This window comes from Acomys minous (genome assembly GCF_964271855.1).
Source record: "Acomys minous genome assembly, chromosome: 4".
In the NCBI taxonomy this organism is placed as follows: Eukaryota; Metazoa; Chordata; class Mammalia; order Rodentia; family Muridae; genus Acomys; species Acomys minous.
This window is the reverse complement of record NC_140486.1, coordinates 24,255,901-24,272,388: the sequence shown is the minus strand read 5'-3', so window position 1 is coordinate 24,272,388 and position 16,488 is coordinate 24,255,901. Positions and strand designations below refer to the sequence as shown.

Genomic DNA, 16,488 nt, shown 5'->3' with positions numbered 1-16,488 from the left:
CCTTAGGGGAGAGAGACAATTGGGGAACCTAAACAGAAGTTTAGTATATGAAGGGAGTACAAGGTGGTGTTTGTGGGCAAATACTGATAAGATGTTCCCACAAAAAATGCTATGCCACATTTTTTCTGTACCTAAACAAACAATAGTGCGCAGTATTGCATAATATTTGTGGGCATACATTTCCTTCCAGGTGCGCTGGATCGCTGCGCGATGGGGATCACTGCGGTAGAGATACTGAATGCTTGTGATGAAGCCGTTCCTGCTGCGGTAGACTCACTCAGTCATCCGGCAGTCAACCTGAAACAAGCCATGACAAGGCGCAGTCTTGCTGCTCTTAAGAATATGGCCCACCACAAGCTGCAAACCCTTGCAACTAACCTCTTGGCTTCTGAGGCCTCTGACAAGGTGAGCTTTGTATGTAGTTTCAATCTTTGGCTCCGCAGAAGGTCATTGACAAAGTAAAGGATTTCTCCCCAGGACAAGGTTTCTCTGTGTAACAAACAGCCTTGGCTGTCCTGGAACTTGCTTTGCAGACCAGGCTGGCCTCGAACTCACAGAGATCTGCCTACCTCTGACTCCCAAGTGCTGAGATTAAAGCCACTACTGCCCAGCTTTAAAATTATTTTTACTTAACTAAATTATGTTGGTTTGATATTATAAAAACACACTTTTTCCCCTTTGTGTAATCTTAAATTCATTCCAATTCTCCTAACTGATATTTACAAGCCAGACACTAGCTACTTCTTTATTTGGCAGAAAGATGGCCTTATAATGGGCAACAGCAGTCCCAGGTCATTAAACTGGTCCCTTATCCTTTGTTTTGCAAAACTGAGCTGCAGTTTATTTTGCAGCTCTCTTTTATTCTTGATTTCCTTCTTCGTCTTCTTTTTTTTTTTTTTAGTGCTTATACTTGTGTCTAAATACTGACAGGGTTGAAAGACTATCTGTAAACTGACAATTATCCATTAATTAGTGAGTGCTGGCAGTGTATGAAATACTGCAGACTGTCCCATTGACCCATATTCTCCAGAAATTGACAGTGACATCACTCTTTTGATCCTTCTTTCTTTCCCCAAGACATTAATGTTTTATTGGCTCTGTTGTATTTTATATTTCATTAGTTGAACTTGTGAAATCCTTCTGTGGCTTTCCTCCATGATTTCAGGACTGTGCTCTAAAGTTTGAGGATAAATCACAGCTTAAAAGTGTTTGCTGCACTTGTTACTTATTTCACAGAATCCTATAATTGAACCAGTAGGTCATTGTCTCATTATACAATGTGACATGACTTGAATTTTGTGCAAAAGTGTAAAACAACATATAAAAGATAACATGTGTGCATGTTCTTATCTTTAAGACATAAAAGATATATTCTTTTTCTTAATGGTAGCTCCTAGAAATAAAAAAATTAGAAAAATAATTATAGACCTGGAAAATTAAAGAAAAATAAGTAGTATAGTACTATTTATGAATGGCTTTAGAAAGTGGTCATGGTTCATGATGTGATTTTTACAATCTTGTTTGTCCCTCTTTTAATAGTGTATTTTATAGTGCAATTAGTGATAAAAGCAGCAGATAGCCACTGTAGAGTAATTTTTGCCTACACAGAAAACAGTTTTAGGAGGGGAAGGCTTAGGAAGCTGAGGCTGCAGGAGGATAATCACTTCATGAAAAATGTATGTTGCCTGTACCATTAAGGATTTCTCTAACTACTGTGTGTGCTCTCACCGTCTCTGTGAATTCATATGCGCATCAGCCCGATTGTCTCCCAAAGATGCTGTTTCCTTGGAGATCCCCACCACCCCTGCTCTTAGAATCTTTCCATTTTTTTTTCCCCACATAGATCTCTAAACCTTGCAGGGAAGGGTTTGGTAAAGACATCCCTTTTATGGCTGAGATCTTCAAGGCCGCTTCCTTCCTGTCTTCACATTGTCTGCTTGTAGGTGCCTGTGTTAGTTACTGTATACTGAAGGAGAAGCTTCTCTGATATGAGCTTAACAATGAACTAATGTATGGGTTTACACTATCCCACTAGGAATCACCTTACTGCACTGGTTCTCTAGCAGAATAATAGTAGTGGGTTTTCCTCTAGGGCCCAGACCTCTCTAGTCTCAGTTTCTGGCCTCATTAACTGTCAGATGTGAGGTCCATCGCATGGATTGGGCTTTTAATCCATCAAAACATGTTTGGCTACTCCTATAACATTTAAGCTGCCATTGCACCAGTATGTCTTGCATGCAGGTCACTGTTGTAGGTCACTGGGTTCATAGTGTGCTGAGATTCATGATTGCCGTTCTCCTCTGGTGGTGTGTGTCATACCTTCCAGTGCTGTGAAAGCTAGTCAGTAGGGAGAAAGCTTCTAGTTGGGCACCGATTTGATTTCCCCATGCTCAGTGATGTAAGTGGTGTCTTCAGCAATAGGGACTTACTGTCAGGTTGTGGAAGGTAGCCACTAATACTGGCAATTACCTGTGATGCTTGGGGGTGTGGGGCCAACAACTCAACAAGATGCAACACATTCTTGGTACTGAGGATTTAGTTCACATCATATGATGTCTAGTTTATACATTGTTTCCTCCATTATATGGTAGCCCATTTAAATTCCATTTATACATGTATATATTTTGGGAAGCTTCTACCACAGTAGGTTTTCATGTGGTCGTTCAAGAGGTTTTAGTGTTAGTTGCTCCTCCCTAAATCCCCTCCTTTACATTGCCCTCCCACCCTCCTCTCAATTTAATCCCCCAATTCTAGAATTTAATCTCCCCAATTTCACTTTTTCTTTATCTCCTTATAACACTAATATTCCATTTTCCCTTCCTTGGAACATCCCCTCATATCTCCTGATCCTTTATGAGCTACCTAACCTTTGTGGATGTTCTAAACGAAACACCCACACATCTAAAGATTAAGCGAAAACATGCAATATTTGCCTTTCTGGGTCTAGGGTCCATCACTCAGGGTACTTGTTTCTAATTCCATCCATTTTTCTGAAAATTTGTTAATTTTGTTTTTATTAACAGTTAAATAACATTCCATTGTGTAAGTATACCATATCCCATTATCCATTCATCAGTTGATGGATGTATAGGCTGCTTCCACTTTCTGGCTCTCATCGCCAGAGCAGCAGTGAACACGGGTGAGCAGGTATGTTGGTTAGTTGTAGGTCAACTTGACACAAGCTAGAATCTTATTTGAAGAGGGTCTCTCAGTTGAGAAGATGCTCCATTGTATTGGCTTGTGAGCAAGCCTGTAGGGTGTGTTCATGACTAATTAATGGTTGATGTGGTAGCACCCCTGGAAGTTGTTCCTGTGTTGAATCAGGAAGCAGACTGAGTACGCTGTGGAGAGCAAGCCAATGAGCAGCTTATTGGCCTTTGCTGCACTTCAGTTTCTGCTTCCAGGTTTCTGCCTTGAGTTCTTGCTCTCACTTCTTTTGATGATGAACTATGATGTAGAAGTTTAAGCCAAGTAAACCCTTTCTTCCCCAAGTTGCTTTTGATCCTGGTGTTTTATCACAACAGTAGAAACCCAAGATAGCAGGTATCTCTACAGTAAGGGTCCTTTGAACACATGCTCAAGCGGTATGGCGGATCTTGTGGTAGACACGTTTTCAGCTATTCAGAGGAGAGTCTCCACTGATTTCCTAGCTCTGTACTAGTTTGCACTCCCAACAGACTTGAGTAAATGTTTCACAGAAGCATAGAGAAAGGTTCCTTTCTCTAACACCTGCTGTCATTTGGTTTATTGCTCTTCCATGCTGATTGGGGTAAGATGAAATTTCAAAGTAGTTTTCACTTGCATTTCCCCAGTGGCTGAGGATGTTAAACTTCTTAACAGTGTTTATCAGCTATTTGTGTTTCATATTTTGAGAAAAGTTTAACTATGTACCGTGTTTTAAAATTGGGCTCTTTTGTTGATGTTCAGATTTCTTGAGTTCTTTGTATATTTAAACCTCTGTCAGATACATAATTGATAAAGATTTTTAAAATATAATTCTGTAGGCTTCTATTTTGTTCAAATAATGGTGTTCTTTGCTATACAGAAGGTTTTTAGCCTCATGATGTCCCATTTAGTAATTGTTGGTCTTAATGCCTGTGCTATTACTGTTCTATTCAGAAAGTCCTTTCCTGTGACAATGAGTTCAAGTGTGCCTGGTTTTCTGCTAAGGTCCTTCATCCATCTGCAACTGAATTTTGTGCAGTGGTAGATGGATCTGTTTTCATTCGTCTATGTGTAGCTACTCAGTTTGACCAGCACCATTTGTTAAAAGAGGCTGTCTTCTCTACAGTGTGTAGTTTTTCCTTCTTTGTCAAAATCAGGTGTCCATAGGTGTATGGATTTATGTCTGGGTCTTTAGTTGTACTTTTTTGATCACCATGTCTATTTTTATGCTTTTATTATAATAGCTCTGCAGTACAATTTGAGATCTGGGATGATGATACCTCCAGAAGCTCTGGTATTATTAAGGATTGTTTTACTTAGCCTGGATTTTTGTTTGTATCTCTACAAAGTTGAAGATTGTGTTTTCAATTTCTGTGAATAATTGTGTTGACATTTTGATGGGGATTGGATTGAGTCTATTGGTCTGCTTTTGGTTGGCTGGCCATTTTGCGTGGGGACTTGAATATTTTCGTCTTGGTTTTCCTCTTGTCTGTATTAAATTTCCTATAGGCAGGCATCATGTGCTTCATCTTTTTATTTTCAGTATTATATAATATAACTACTTTATATGTGTAAATTCTTTATAACACGCCCAAGACATATAGGGAGAAGTTTATTTGGAAGTGTAGGTTAGGAACTTGATTGAAAGCGGAGAGCTTAACTGGGAATTCTGTGATGTTGAATAGTTTTGAAAGATTTTGTTAAAGAAAATTTTGCCATGTTTAATGGCTTCTATAGAGTACTTATAAATGTTGCCACAGGAAAGTAGCAGGCTACTATATTGATACAGTGCAAGGTCATGTGGCCCAGAGATGGGGTTAGGCAGTGAAGACAAAGAAGGGCTGTCTTGTGCACTTCAGCGTAGGCTGAACAAATAGGTAAGCCTAAGAAGATTGTGACTCTCAGGATTATTTCCAAGACACTAGCCCAGTGCTAATAATAGGGCTAGCTGTAGAGTCTGTGGAATGTGCCTTGAGGATGATTATAATAGGAGATGGTTACTTCTTCTAGCAACTTACGTCTCAGGAAGAAGTGCTAGGATGAGAAGAGAGCACAGTGCCGTTGAATGCTGCCTAAGCAGAGTAGATATTAACATCTTTATCAGAACAGCTTTAGCAAGAGACCTCAAGATGAGGCCTGCGATCACTCCATCATAGAAGGTACTAAGGAGGTCACATGAGATTCTAGCCCCTTCTTGCTATGCTTCTCTCCCAGCAGTATGTAACCCTGCCCAAACTGCATGTGGTTTCATGGTCTTGAGGTCTCCAGAAGTGATAGAGTATGCTGAGTTTGGAAGTGGTGCTCCATCTCTACAGCTATGGGGAACTCATCACACATGGTAGATAAAGACTTATTGATGGTGCAGTTGCTTTGGGGGTCATCCCTGCTTTTGTAAGTAACCCTCACCGGTGTTCCACACTTATCAGTGGTTTAAGATTCAGGATGTAGTTAGGAATTACGCTGGGCTAATAGAGTGGCCGCTGTAGATTCTCTTTGTGATCCATGAGCTCACAGCTCTGGGTACTTGATTAGGCTTCTGGTACCAAGGAAGCTCTCCTTACTGTTGAGAGGTCCTTAAGTCTGGTTAGATAGATGCTAATTACCACCAACACGTGAACCCACTATTGAATCTTTATGGATATCTTGCTGTGGGTTCACTGTTTTGGTTCATAGGTGTCACAATAGATAGGACTATTAATTTCTTCCCTCTTTTCACAGTTTGCATAGTAATTTTCTGGTACTATGGAAGCTAGACCTAAGGAAGGAGGCTTTCAGTTTAGATCCAGGGAAAATAATCTGAGTTCTGTGTCTTACGTGCATAGGGTCTTGAGCAGTACACTAACAGCTTACCTTCAACACAGGGAAGTGTAGTTCTTAGCCTCCATCAAAGAAGCTTCTCTCTATAGCAAATCAAATCAAGACTGGACATAGTGCAGAGCTCAGGGGTTGTGGAGAGCCTAGCACAAGTACACACATCTGCAGCCCAGCTCCTGCATTGTGTCGAGTGTGGAAGTGCATAGTTTAAGCTTTGTGGGCCTCCTTAGTCATGGGGACTTAACTCTTAGTTTTGTGTCATATGTGAACAATGAGCATGGCTCACTCACAGTAAAACTATTCAGGACAGCAGGTGGCCCACTCTGCTCATTGGCTAGTTTTCTGACTCTTGCATCAGAAGATGGCATTATTGACTTCAGAGTTGTGGGTGTAGTTTGCCTTACGAAAGGCTTTTGATTCACTTTATTTATTTTTATTTTTATTTTTTTCTCCTTTATTAATTTATTCTTGTTACATCTCAATGGTTATCCCATCCCTTGTATCCTCCCATTCTTCCCTCCCTCCCATTTTCCCCTTATTCCCCTCCCCTATGACTGTTCCTGAGGGGGATTTCCTCCCCCTGTATATGTTCATAGGGTATCAAGTCTCTTCTTGGTAACCTGCTGTCCTTCCACTGAGTGCCACCAGGTCTCCCCCTCCAGGGGACATGGTCAAAGGTGGGGCACCAGAGTATATGAGAAAGTAATATCCCACTCTCCACTCTACTGTGGAGAGTGTTCTGTCCATTGGCTAGATCTGGGTAGGGGTTTAAGGTTTACCGCCTGTATTGTCCTTGGCTGGTGCCTTAGTTTGAGCGGGACCCCTGAGCCCAAATCTGCCTATCATAATGTTCTACTTGTAGGCTTCTAGGACCCTCTGGATCCTTCTACTTTGCCATTCTCCCATGCTTCTCTCATCTAGAGTCCCACTAGAATGTCCTCCCCTCTGTCTCTGTTTCCTGGTAAGTGAAGGCTTTGGTGGGACATGCCCCTTGGGCTAATATGCAAATATAAGTGAGTATATACCATTTGAGTCTTTCTGCTTCTGGGTTAACTCACTCATTATGATCATTTCTAGCTCAATCCATTTATCCACAAATTTCAGGAATTCCTTGTTTTTAATAGCTGAATAGTATTCCATAGTGTATATGTAGCACAGTTTCTTTATCCATTCTTCTATTGAGGGACACTTAGGCAGTTTCCATGTTCTGGCTATTATGAATAAGGCTGCTATGAACATGGTTGAGCAAATTTTCTTGTTGTGTGCTGGAGCATCTTCTGGGTATATTCCAAGGAGTGGAATAGCTGGGTTTTGAGGAAGCCCTATTCCCATTTTTCTGAGATAGCACCAGATAGATTTCCAAAGTGGTTGTACTAGTTTGCATTCCCACCAGCAACGAAGGAGTGTTCCTCTCTCCCCACATCCTCGCCAGCATGTGGTGTCGCTTGAATTTTTGATTTTAGCCATTCTGATGGGTGTAAGATGGAATCTCAGAGTTGTTTTGATTTGCATTTCCCTGATGATTAAGGAGGTTGAGCATTTCTTTAAGTGTTTTTCAGCCATTTGATATTCCTCTGTTGAGAATTCTCTGTTTAGTTCCAAGCCCCATTTCTCAATTGGGTTATTTGGTTTGGTGGTGTTTAATTTCTTGAGTTCTTTATATATTTTGGATATTAGACCTTTGTCAGATGTAGGGTTGGTGAAGATCTTTTCCCAGTCTGTAGGCTGTCGCTTTGTTCTCTTGACAGTGTCTCCTGCCTTACAGAAGCTTCTCAGCCTCATGAGGTCTCATTTATTAATTGTTGACATTAACGTCTGGGCTGTTGGTGTTCTGTTCAGGAAGTTGTCTCCTGTGCCAATATGTTCCAGGCTCTTCCCCACTTTTTCTTCTAAGTGACTTAGTGTCTCTGGTTTTATGTTGAGGTCTTTAATCCACTTGGATTTGAGTTTTGTACAAGGTGACAAATATGGGTCCAGTTGCATTTTTTTACACATAGACATCCATTAGACCAGCACCATTTGTTGAAGATGCTATCCCTTTTCCATCGAATGGATTTGGCTTCTTTGTCGATTGATTCATTTTAAAAAGCAGTTAAAGTGACTACCTAAAAATATGGCATCTATGACTTTGTCACGTGCTAGGTGTGGGTCATGTTGAACAGTAATCTATAGCCTTTTGTCACTCTTGAAACAAGAGCTAGACTTTTGCAGTGATCTGTGAGAGTCTGGGTTAGACGCATGCCTCCTTCCTTCCTTTCATGTCCAGTCGTTAACCTTTGACATCCTAGTTCTGAATACTGCCTTATTTGTTCATTGGCTGATTGATGAATTAATAAACTTGATTTAGTATATTTTGATTATTTACACATTGAAAATGCTTGGGATGGAATTATAGGCTAAAGATAGAATATTATCTTTTAAGAAATGATTTTCAAGTTGTATCCTCAGATAATCATATCCTTGAAGGACAGAGTATGGGAAAGGTAGAACTTTGAAGATACAATATTTATTTAGGTGTAAGAACATGAAAATTAGAGAGAGAGAGAGAGAGAGAGAGAGAGAGAGAGGGAGGGAGGAGAGGAGAGAGAGAGAGAGAGGAGAGATAAGGAAAGAAAAGTTAAAGATATGTCTAGTTCTCACATACAATTGAAAACAAACCTTTGGGGAAACATATATGTGTCAGCAATTGACCAGAGACTGAAATAATATTGAGAATTGAAGCAAAAGGTTTTAGGTTTAGTAATTCCGAGCACCCCATCGATAGTTGTCTTGGCAGAGTAAGTTAGGTCAGAAATCAGGGTGCAGCGAGCTGAGAATGAGATGATCTGGAGGTAGAGAGTGGGTGAAATTTGCCTTTGGCAGTTGACAGAGAGAATCATTGCTGCAGTGGCTGCATGGTCAAGAACAGAGCTTGTGCTTTGTAAGAGGGTGACTGGTAGAACACTGTAGGAGGACTGTGTTGAGAACAAAATTTAAGAGATACTGTTGAAACAGAAAGAAGTGAATATACCATGCTACTTTCAGTGGATAAAAGTAGGCTTTGATACCAATCAATAGGAGAGAAATGGTTATAATCTCCTAGGTTAGAGCCATCTCCTTTTTAAAATCTTTCTATATGCCTGGCATAGTCATGTATTAGGAGTTAGATGTATAAAGTAGTAGTTTATACTTACTTGTAGATTGCAGGTATTTGGTGGCTGTACAGATGGTCTGCTAAGAAGATGGTCTGAGTAGCTATAGTGATCTGATGAGTTTTCTTATAAAGCATTTTTCAGACAGTGGTTCTTGGGGGCGAGACCTTGTGGGATATCTCAGGCGAAAGGGATTTTTATCAGTAGAGCAGTAAAGTCCTTAGCTGTGTGATTTTAGGCTGTAGGTGATGGTTTTCTGCTCAGTACCTTTACATGTGCGGCATTGTTGTATCAGCTAAAGTCACCTTATTTATATCGAAACATGGCAGGACTGAGGACGTTGAAAAAATGAGCTGTACTCTTCTTTCACTTACGTTTTACTCCCAGTTGTCTTCTTAGTAGAACCCTTGGGAGGTGGATGAATGTGCTGTGTTTACAGAGGCCACTACCTTTGTGTTCTACGTAACTAAGGGAGAATGGAATTCAGAGGTCAAATCAGCCTAGCAAGAGCATACTGTGATTTTGCTTGCAGAACTCATGCTGTAACAGATTTGTTTCCTGATTGAATTGACTTCACAATTCCCTGTGAAAAGGGCACTGAAGGCACAGACAGCCGCCCATAGGACATTGTATGCAGTATTCAAGGTCTTGTCTAAAGAATTCTTCTTAACCTTAGAGGCATTCTTATGTATGACCTTTGAAGAATCAGTTAAACTAAATCAACATTCTAACCCCAAGTTTAACGAGTATTTTCCTAAGATTTAAGCATGTTGGTTATATACTTATTATATGCTTGTAAGTATATATGTTAGTTTGGGGTGTTCCAAATAGTTACTAGGACAAGAATTTATAGTGTATTAATTGTCTATTTTTCCCTAATAAAGTTGAAGAACCTTTTACGCTGTCCTAGTTTTAAGAACAAAGGGGTATTGAGGATGACTTGCTCATTAGGCCACCTGAATTTGACCTCTGGGACTCACATGAAAGATGTAGGCCAATTTCCACACATTGTACTCGGATCTCAACACATACTCACATGCATACACATAAGTTTAATAAGTAAATACATTTAATAAAAATAAAACAAAGCAAAAGAGTAAATACCTATGACTATTCAAGGGGAAGTATATTTTTCAGTTAAATAAAGAAGACATTGGTCTCTTCTGAGTAATATTGAGAGATATGAGAAGTTAGATTTTAATAATAAAATAATTGTGGTCTAGTATGTAGGACTATGTTATTAGCTTTGGGTGGTGTATGTGTGTGTGTGTGTGTGTGTGTATACACGTATGTGAGCCTGCATGAGCAAGAGGCCAGAGGAAGACACCTGTGCCCTGTCCTGTATCATTCTCTGCCTCACTCCTCTGAGGTAGGATCTCTCAGATCTGGAGCTGCCTGGCAGGAAGCCAGCTCCAGTAGTCCTCCTGTTCCTGCCTCCCACAGCACTGGGCTTTCAAGTGTGGGAGGCCATGGCCAGCTGTGCATATTCGGCCTAAGTGCCTGCTCAGCATTACTCACAGAGCCCTCTGCCCAGCCCTACAGAGATATTTTAAGACACGGTCCATCTTTGCCACCTCTGACATAAGACAAGGCACGATAGCCTTGAAAGAGTAATGTTTGTATGCCATCATTGTTCTTAGAACTCTCACTGGTTTGGGAATACTTACGTTCCATGTGCAGTGACCAGAATTCTTCTCTTCCCCTACCCATGGGCTTGGATGCAGGCCATCAGCTGCAATCCCACCCAGCACTTGGGAAGTTAGGCTGGAGCACTGCTGAGTTTTAGTTCAAACTGGCTGAGCATACTAAGACCCTGCTCTGTGCCTTTCCCACAGAGGGGCTTGTGTATGCCATTTTGATTTTCTTTTACCTAGTTCTATATTTATTTTAAAGTCTTCTATTAGATTAAACCAATATTTAAAAGTTTTATTTTACTCTCATTATGTTTTCTATAGATTCTACTGGTGTTCTCTTAGCCTCTACCCTAGAGACTATATAATGTGTATCTTTTGCTGACTACATTGTAAAACTAGCTTATTGCTATTATAATTTTCTTGATAATTCTAGGATCCTAAAACATTGTGGCTTTATTTGTTTTTATTTATTTCATTTATTGTGTTCGTTTGATTGTGTGTGTGTTTTGTTTGTTTGTTTTTGTTTTTTGGTGTTTTTGAGACAGTGTCTCACTGTGTAGCCCTAGCTATCCTGGAGCTCACAATGTAGAATCACAGAGTTGGCCTGCCTCTGCTGAGGTTAAAGATGTGCATCACTATGCCTGCCTTACCCTTTGTTTTACCTAAGGTAATTTCAGACCCAAAGGAAACTCCAATTCCCTAACCACCTCAATGTTCTCATCCCTTCCCCCGCCCCTTCTCTCTCTCTCTCTCTCTCTCTCTCTCTCTCTCTCTCTCTCTCTCTGCTCTGCTTCTCTCGCCATCTTTTCTCCAACCCTTCTTCCCTGTTCGTCTCCTCTTTGTCACAGAGAGCCCTGGCCATACCCAGTCTGTCTCTTTCTCTCTCTGCTCTGGAAGAGTCCAGCTGTCTCTGTCTCTGTCTGTCTCTTTTTCTCTCTCAATAATGCCTTCTTTTCCCTTAACTGTGTCATGGAGTGGTCATGCCAGCAGTTTTATTTCCTGCTCTGCCCCACATAGTTTCCTCCTGCCAGCAGACCCACTTTCTCATGAAGGTCTGTCGCAGTGAGTTTTCTTAGTTGTGGATTGTCTGGCAGTGGTCTCTGTTTCAAAATGTTGTAGCTTGACTGCTGAGGGTCCCCCGGGGCCCCATGCATGTCTTTACTGTGCATGCTCCACTTTGGAGCTCTCTGGCCTTCCCTTCCCCACCAGTCTAATACCTGTTGCAGTTCTCCATTAAAGCATGTTCACGTTGCACACATATATGAAGGAACACTGTTTGTAGGTTGTGCATGCATGTACTCTTTTATGTGTAGATGAGTGTATAACATGTGCATAGATTTAAATCTTGGGATAAGATACCTTTAAAATTTTCAACTCAGGTTGAAAGAAATGAGTTTTAAATTTCTATGAATACAATGTGAATGGTTCAATTAACCAGTAAAACTAAACTAAAAGTTGTAACTAAATAACTAATAATAAGTACTTTGGTGGTTTTTTTTTGTTTTTGTTTTCTTTTGTTTTTTTGCTAATTAAGCTTTTTGTTGTTCTTTTCCTGCTTTGAAAAATTCTTAAATTAGACATGACTGGTTTATTTATGATTATTTTTACAACATCTTCAAATAATGAATTTCCAAGGGACTACCTGAATCAACTCTTGGGTCCTAAGGCGTTATTGGCCATGTGCTTAGTAAGTGTTCCATGGATTTCTGATTGGTCTCAACAGTGCATCGTCAGTGTAATGCATCATATCCCAAGCCAAGGAAAAGTAGTTTGTTCTATGGTGTTTTTAAATTCAGATCTTATTTTCCCTTGGAAATATATTAGCAGAAGATACTTTGTATATAGAAAAAAACTTGTATTGCTATAGAATACATGTGAGCTACAGCAGAGGTTTTATTTTTAATCACATTAAATTTAATTATAGGTTGCCAAGGAGCAGGAGTAGATTCAGTCTGTGTTCTCAGCAGCTGGATCCTCTTTATCTTTACTGGAGTATTTTTAAAATTTTATTAAATATTTTTTATTTTTTACATATACATTTATATGATTACACTCATTTATCTTTAATTCTGCTTTGAGAAGTTCAAGTTATTGTGCTAGAAATACAAAGATTTTTGACTAGTTATAAATATTTTAGAAATTTGAAGAAATAAGTTCTCTTAGTATTTATGAAAACATTTGGTTCTTTATTAGACCATATAAAATATTTGGAAACTTTTTTGACTTTTATAGTTTATGCTACAAAATAATTGAACCAGTCTAGTTCAGTAACCACTTATTGACTAGTTAGGCACTGTTTTAGGCCCCGGAGAGGCAAATGAATAAGACATGATATTTACTCTCAGGAAATGTGAACAGATAAATTGCAAAGCTCTGTCGCCAGTGGTGTGGTGAGAAACGCAGAGAGTGTTGCAGAAGTCTTCCTAGCCCGGTGATGAGGACTGGCTGTTTGGAGGAGAGATAAGTAGAACATATTTAGATGGCGGTGAATGGAGAAGGGTTGCAGTGTGCTCGGCAGGGCGGGGAGCGGAGAGGCGCTGCTCAGTCAGCATTGCTGGAGCTTCAGCACGTGATGGGTTTGGTGGGAAATAGAGGTGAGTTCATCTTGTACCAAGGGAAGATGCTGAAACTTTTACCTTTTACCTCAGTGGCTTTCAAAATTAAAAAATAAAAATCTTTACAGTTCTTTACTCAAATGGAATTTTACATGAAAGCCAGTCAATAAATTTGATAAGAAGGAGTACAGTGGAGACTTTAAACTCAATAGTTGAATTGAGTTGTATTCAGTGGGAGCTGATGATTGATTGGGTCTGAGTAATAAGGAAGGTTTATCCAAAGGTCCTCTGATTGATTGAATAGAAAGTGGCTCTATCAAGTGTGATATTGGATGTACAAGCAAGTGTTACAGGGACAGGGAGAAGCTGTTTGTTTGGCTTATGGTGAATGAGGTGCCTGTGTGTTACATATGTTAGGATGTTTGTCAAGTGGTTTAATTTAAGGGGTTGAAATGTGAGGAATTGGTAGGGTGAAGAGGTACATGCATTGTGATGAAATCTTGATGTGTATGTGTGTGTTTGTGTGTGTTTGTGTGTACGTGGCTGGTTCTTAGTTCCATGGCAGTGAGATCATTCATATATAGACTCTTAGAAATAGTAGCTTTAAAGGCAGCAGGATGAGGAAGGATTAGGGGAGGAGAGATGGATAGCATGTTATGGTGACCAGGACAACGTGCTGGTCAGCAAAGTGCACGGTAGAAGAGTTCCCTGTGTTAAACGCAGCCAGCGTTAAGCCTGCAGAGGACTGAGTGTGTTTGTCAGTCAGGCCAAAGCATGCTTTCTTCAGGCCGTCTGCCCAGGGTCAGAAGCCGGGCTAGACAGGATTGAAGGGTGACTGGGAAAGGGGAAATAGAAACACAAGCGAAGTTTGTGGGGCGGAGATGGGAGGAGCAAGAGAGCAGTTAGATGGCCATGCAGTTGTGGAGACCGCGGGGAGTGCCCTTGGCTGAGGACAAAGAGCCAGCAGAGAGGAGGAGCTTCAGGATGGAGAGTGGAGGATTGATTATTGATAAATAGGAAATTCAATTTAGAGGCGACCCAGTGGGCTGTGTTGTGGAAGAAGAAAGCCCTTCCTGAAACTAAGAGCACAGGAGAGGCTGGGTGTTTGCATGGGTATGGTGTAGAGTTAGTGTATGGGAGAGGACAAAACATTTGTAAAGCTTGTGCATTTACTGGAAATCTGCAGGGAAGCAGGGCACTGAAGTAGGGACCTGGGAGTGAAAGAGTGAGTGCTAAGAACAAGGAGAAAGATGGACCGAATTTGCAGTTGTAATGGGAAAAGGCATATGAGAAAACAGGATACATTTTCTTATTGATGCAGGGATAGAGAATGTGGTTTGAGAATAGGACTTAAAAATAGTACTTTCACATGTGTCTTCTAGTGGTCTGTGAAATAATAGCTTAAAATTCATGCAAATAACCCTCCTTTGAACAAACCAGTGATCAAACTAACAAGTTGTTATATTTTAAGGGCAAAACCAACATCGGAAATCCATCATTTTTGTTGTACTGATCCTAAACATCTCATCTACAGAGTTGGTGTTTGTGCATGTGCAATAAAACCGTGTGCTACTGCTTGGCATGTCACAGGAAAGGCATGCAATTAGAATGCCGAATCTCCTTGACTGTGTAGCCTCATGCTAACATGACCAAGAGAAATGCAAAGCTAGTACTGCTAGCAAATGAGCAAGGGTAATGTTAGTGATTTGCCTTTCACTAAATGATTCTGTGCTTATATATTATGGTCCCTCCTACTTGGAATTGTTGTATGTCCTTTAAGAGAGTCCGTGAACCACCACTAGCCACAAGTCATAAGTTGATGATCACTTATCTACTTGGATGGTGAATTTTCCTAGAGTGACCAGTTTTAATCTTTTTCAATATATGACTTATATAGTACTGTAAAAATTTTTGGTTTCTAGTCTTTTTAGTGCGCATTTCTGTAAATGTAGCTCTTGACCTATCTTGTGGCTGGAACTCCTTGTCTTAACTCCTTTTCTGAGAAGTGTCCAGGACTGACAAGCCAACAGAACCACGTCAGGCCGTAGTGAACCTTCCTCTCTGGTCTCTGCTGCCTGGCTTGTGTTTCCACCCTAGTACTAACACTGTCGTTCTGACATGTGAGTCAGTGGGCACGCTTGTTTCCATTTCTGCTTCTCTATATCAGGTGAGCAGGTGGTCATGGTGAATTCTGTCCCTGCTCTGTACCTCTTCAGTAGCGTCCCTAGACTCTACGCAGTCTTCCTGTCAGGTTTCTATATTTGATGCTGTGTCATCTCTAATTAGACTACTGAATATTTGTGGGAAGCTTTAACCACATGCTAATTATGACTTTAAACACCAAAACAAAGCTAGCACCTCCAACACAGTTGGAAAACTGTGCTTGCCGGTAGCCTGGTATTTGCGGGTTCCATTTTCTACCTACATTCTTCCTTGCAGAACTGGTGCTGAGAACTTGTAATATCCAGTATTATTTAGAACACGTGGGAAATGGCAAGTGGACGCAGAAAGAACCTGATTTCCTCCCACAGTTTCACCATGGACTTGTGTGTACTCCCAAGTTGCTGATGAACCCTTTAGCTTAATTTCATCTTTAGCTCCACAGTGGGCATAATTGGGTTGCAATGAAGTTAAGTGTTACAACATGTTGCAAACATTTATCACAATAGGCATTCACCACACACTGGTTTAGTACTTGATTGTTGATTGATTTCTGAATTTGTTCAGCATATTTTGGGTTCATGCTATGAGTCAGGGCCTGAGCTAGAGTCAGCTGGAAGTGTTTAGCCACACCCACACTGAGCAGGTGCTGGCACTGAGCAGCTCCTGTTCTAGAGTAGGAACCCCTGTCAGTTCCTAATGGGACTTAAGGCATGAACCCGATGGGGGAGAGCTCGGGGAGATGCATCGACCTGCAGAGCTGTTGGGAAGGCTTTTCTGAGGAGAGACAGGCTTGATATCAAGAGGAGAAGAGGGAGAGTGGCCCAGGCTGATGTCATAGCATGCAGGGTGTCAGTGTGGATAGGAGCAGTGAGTGTGGCCAGCAGGGCAGCGATGACAGAAAATAGCAATTAACATGTTAGGATCTGTTAAATTGCCATGGTTTCTGAACTGAGCCATCACTTCCCACATGAATCCAGGGCTTTTGGATTCTGACAGAGGGTGTGTTTCCCACAGGGCATCTTTGGA

The 16,488-nt window shown here is 40.8% G+C and overlaps 1 protein-coding gene across 2 annotated transcripts in view; it reads left to right on the top strand.

Moving 5' to 3' along the window:
• The window catches only part of WDR7 (WD repeat domain 7), a 277,823-nt gene that overhangs the window by 45,243 nt on the left and 216,092 nt on the right, over positions 1-16,488 (top strand). For both annotated transcript variants that reach the window (XM_084779255.1, XM_084779254.1), the window contains exon 14: positions 191-405. In XM_084779255.1, the coding sequence (XP_084635381.1) occupies positions 191-405 (215 nt within the window). The remainder of the gene's footprint in view (positions 1-190; positions 406-16,488) is intronic.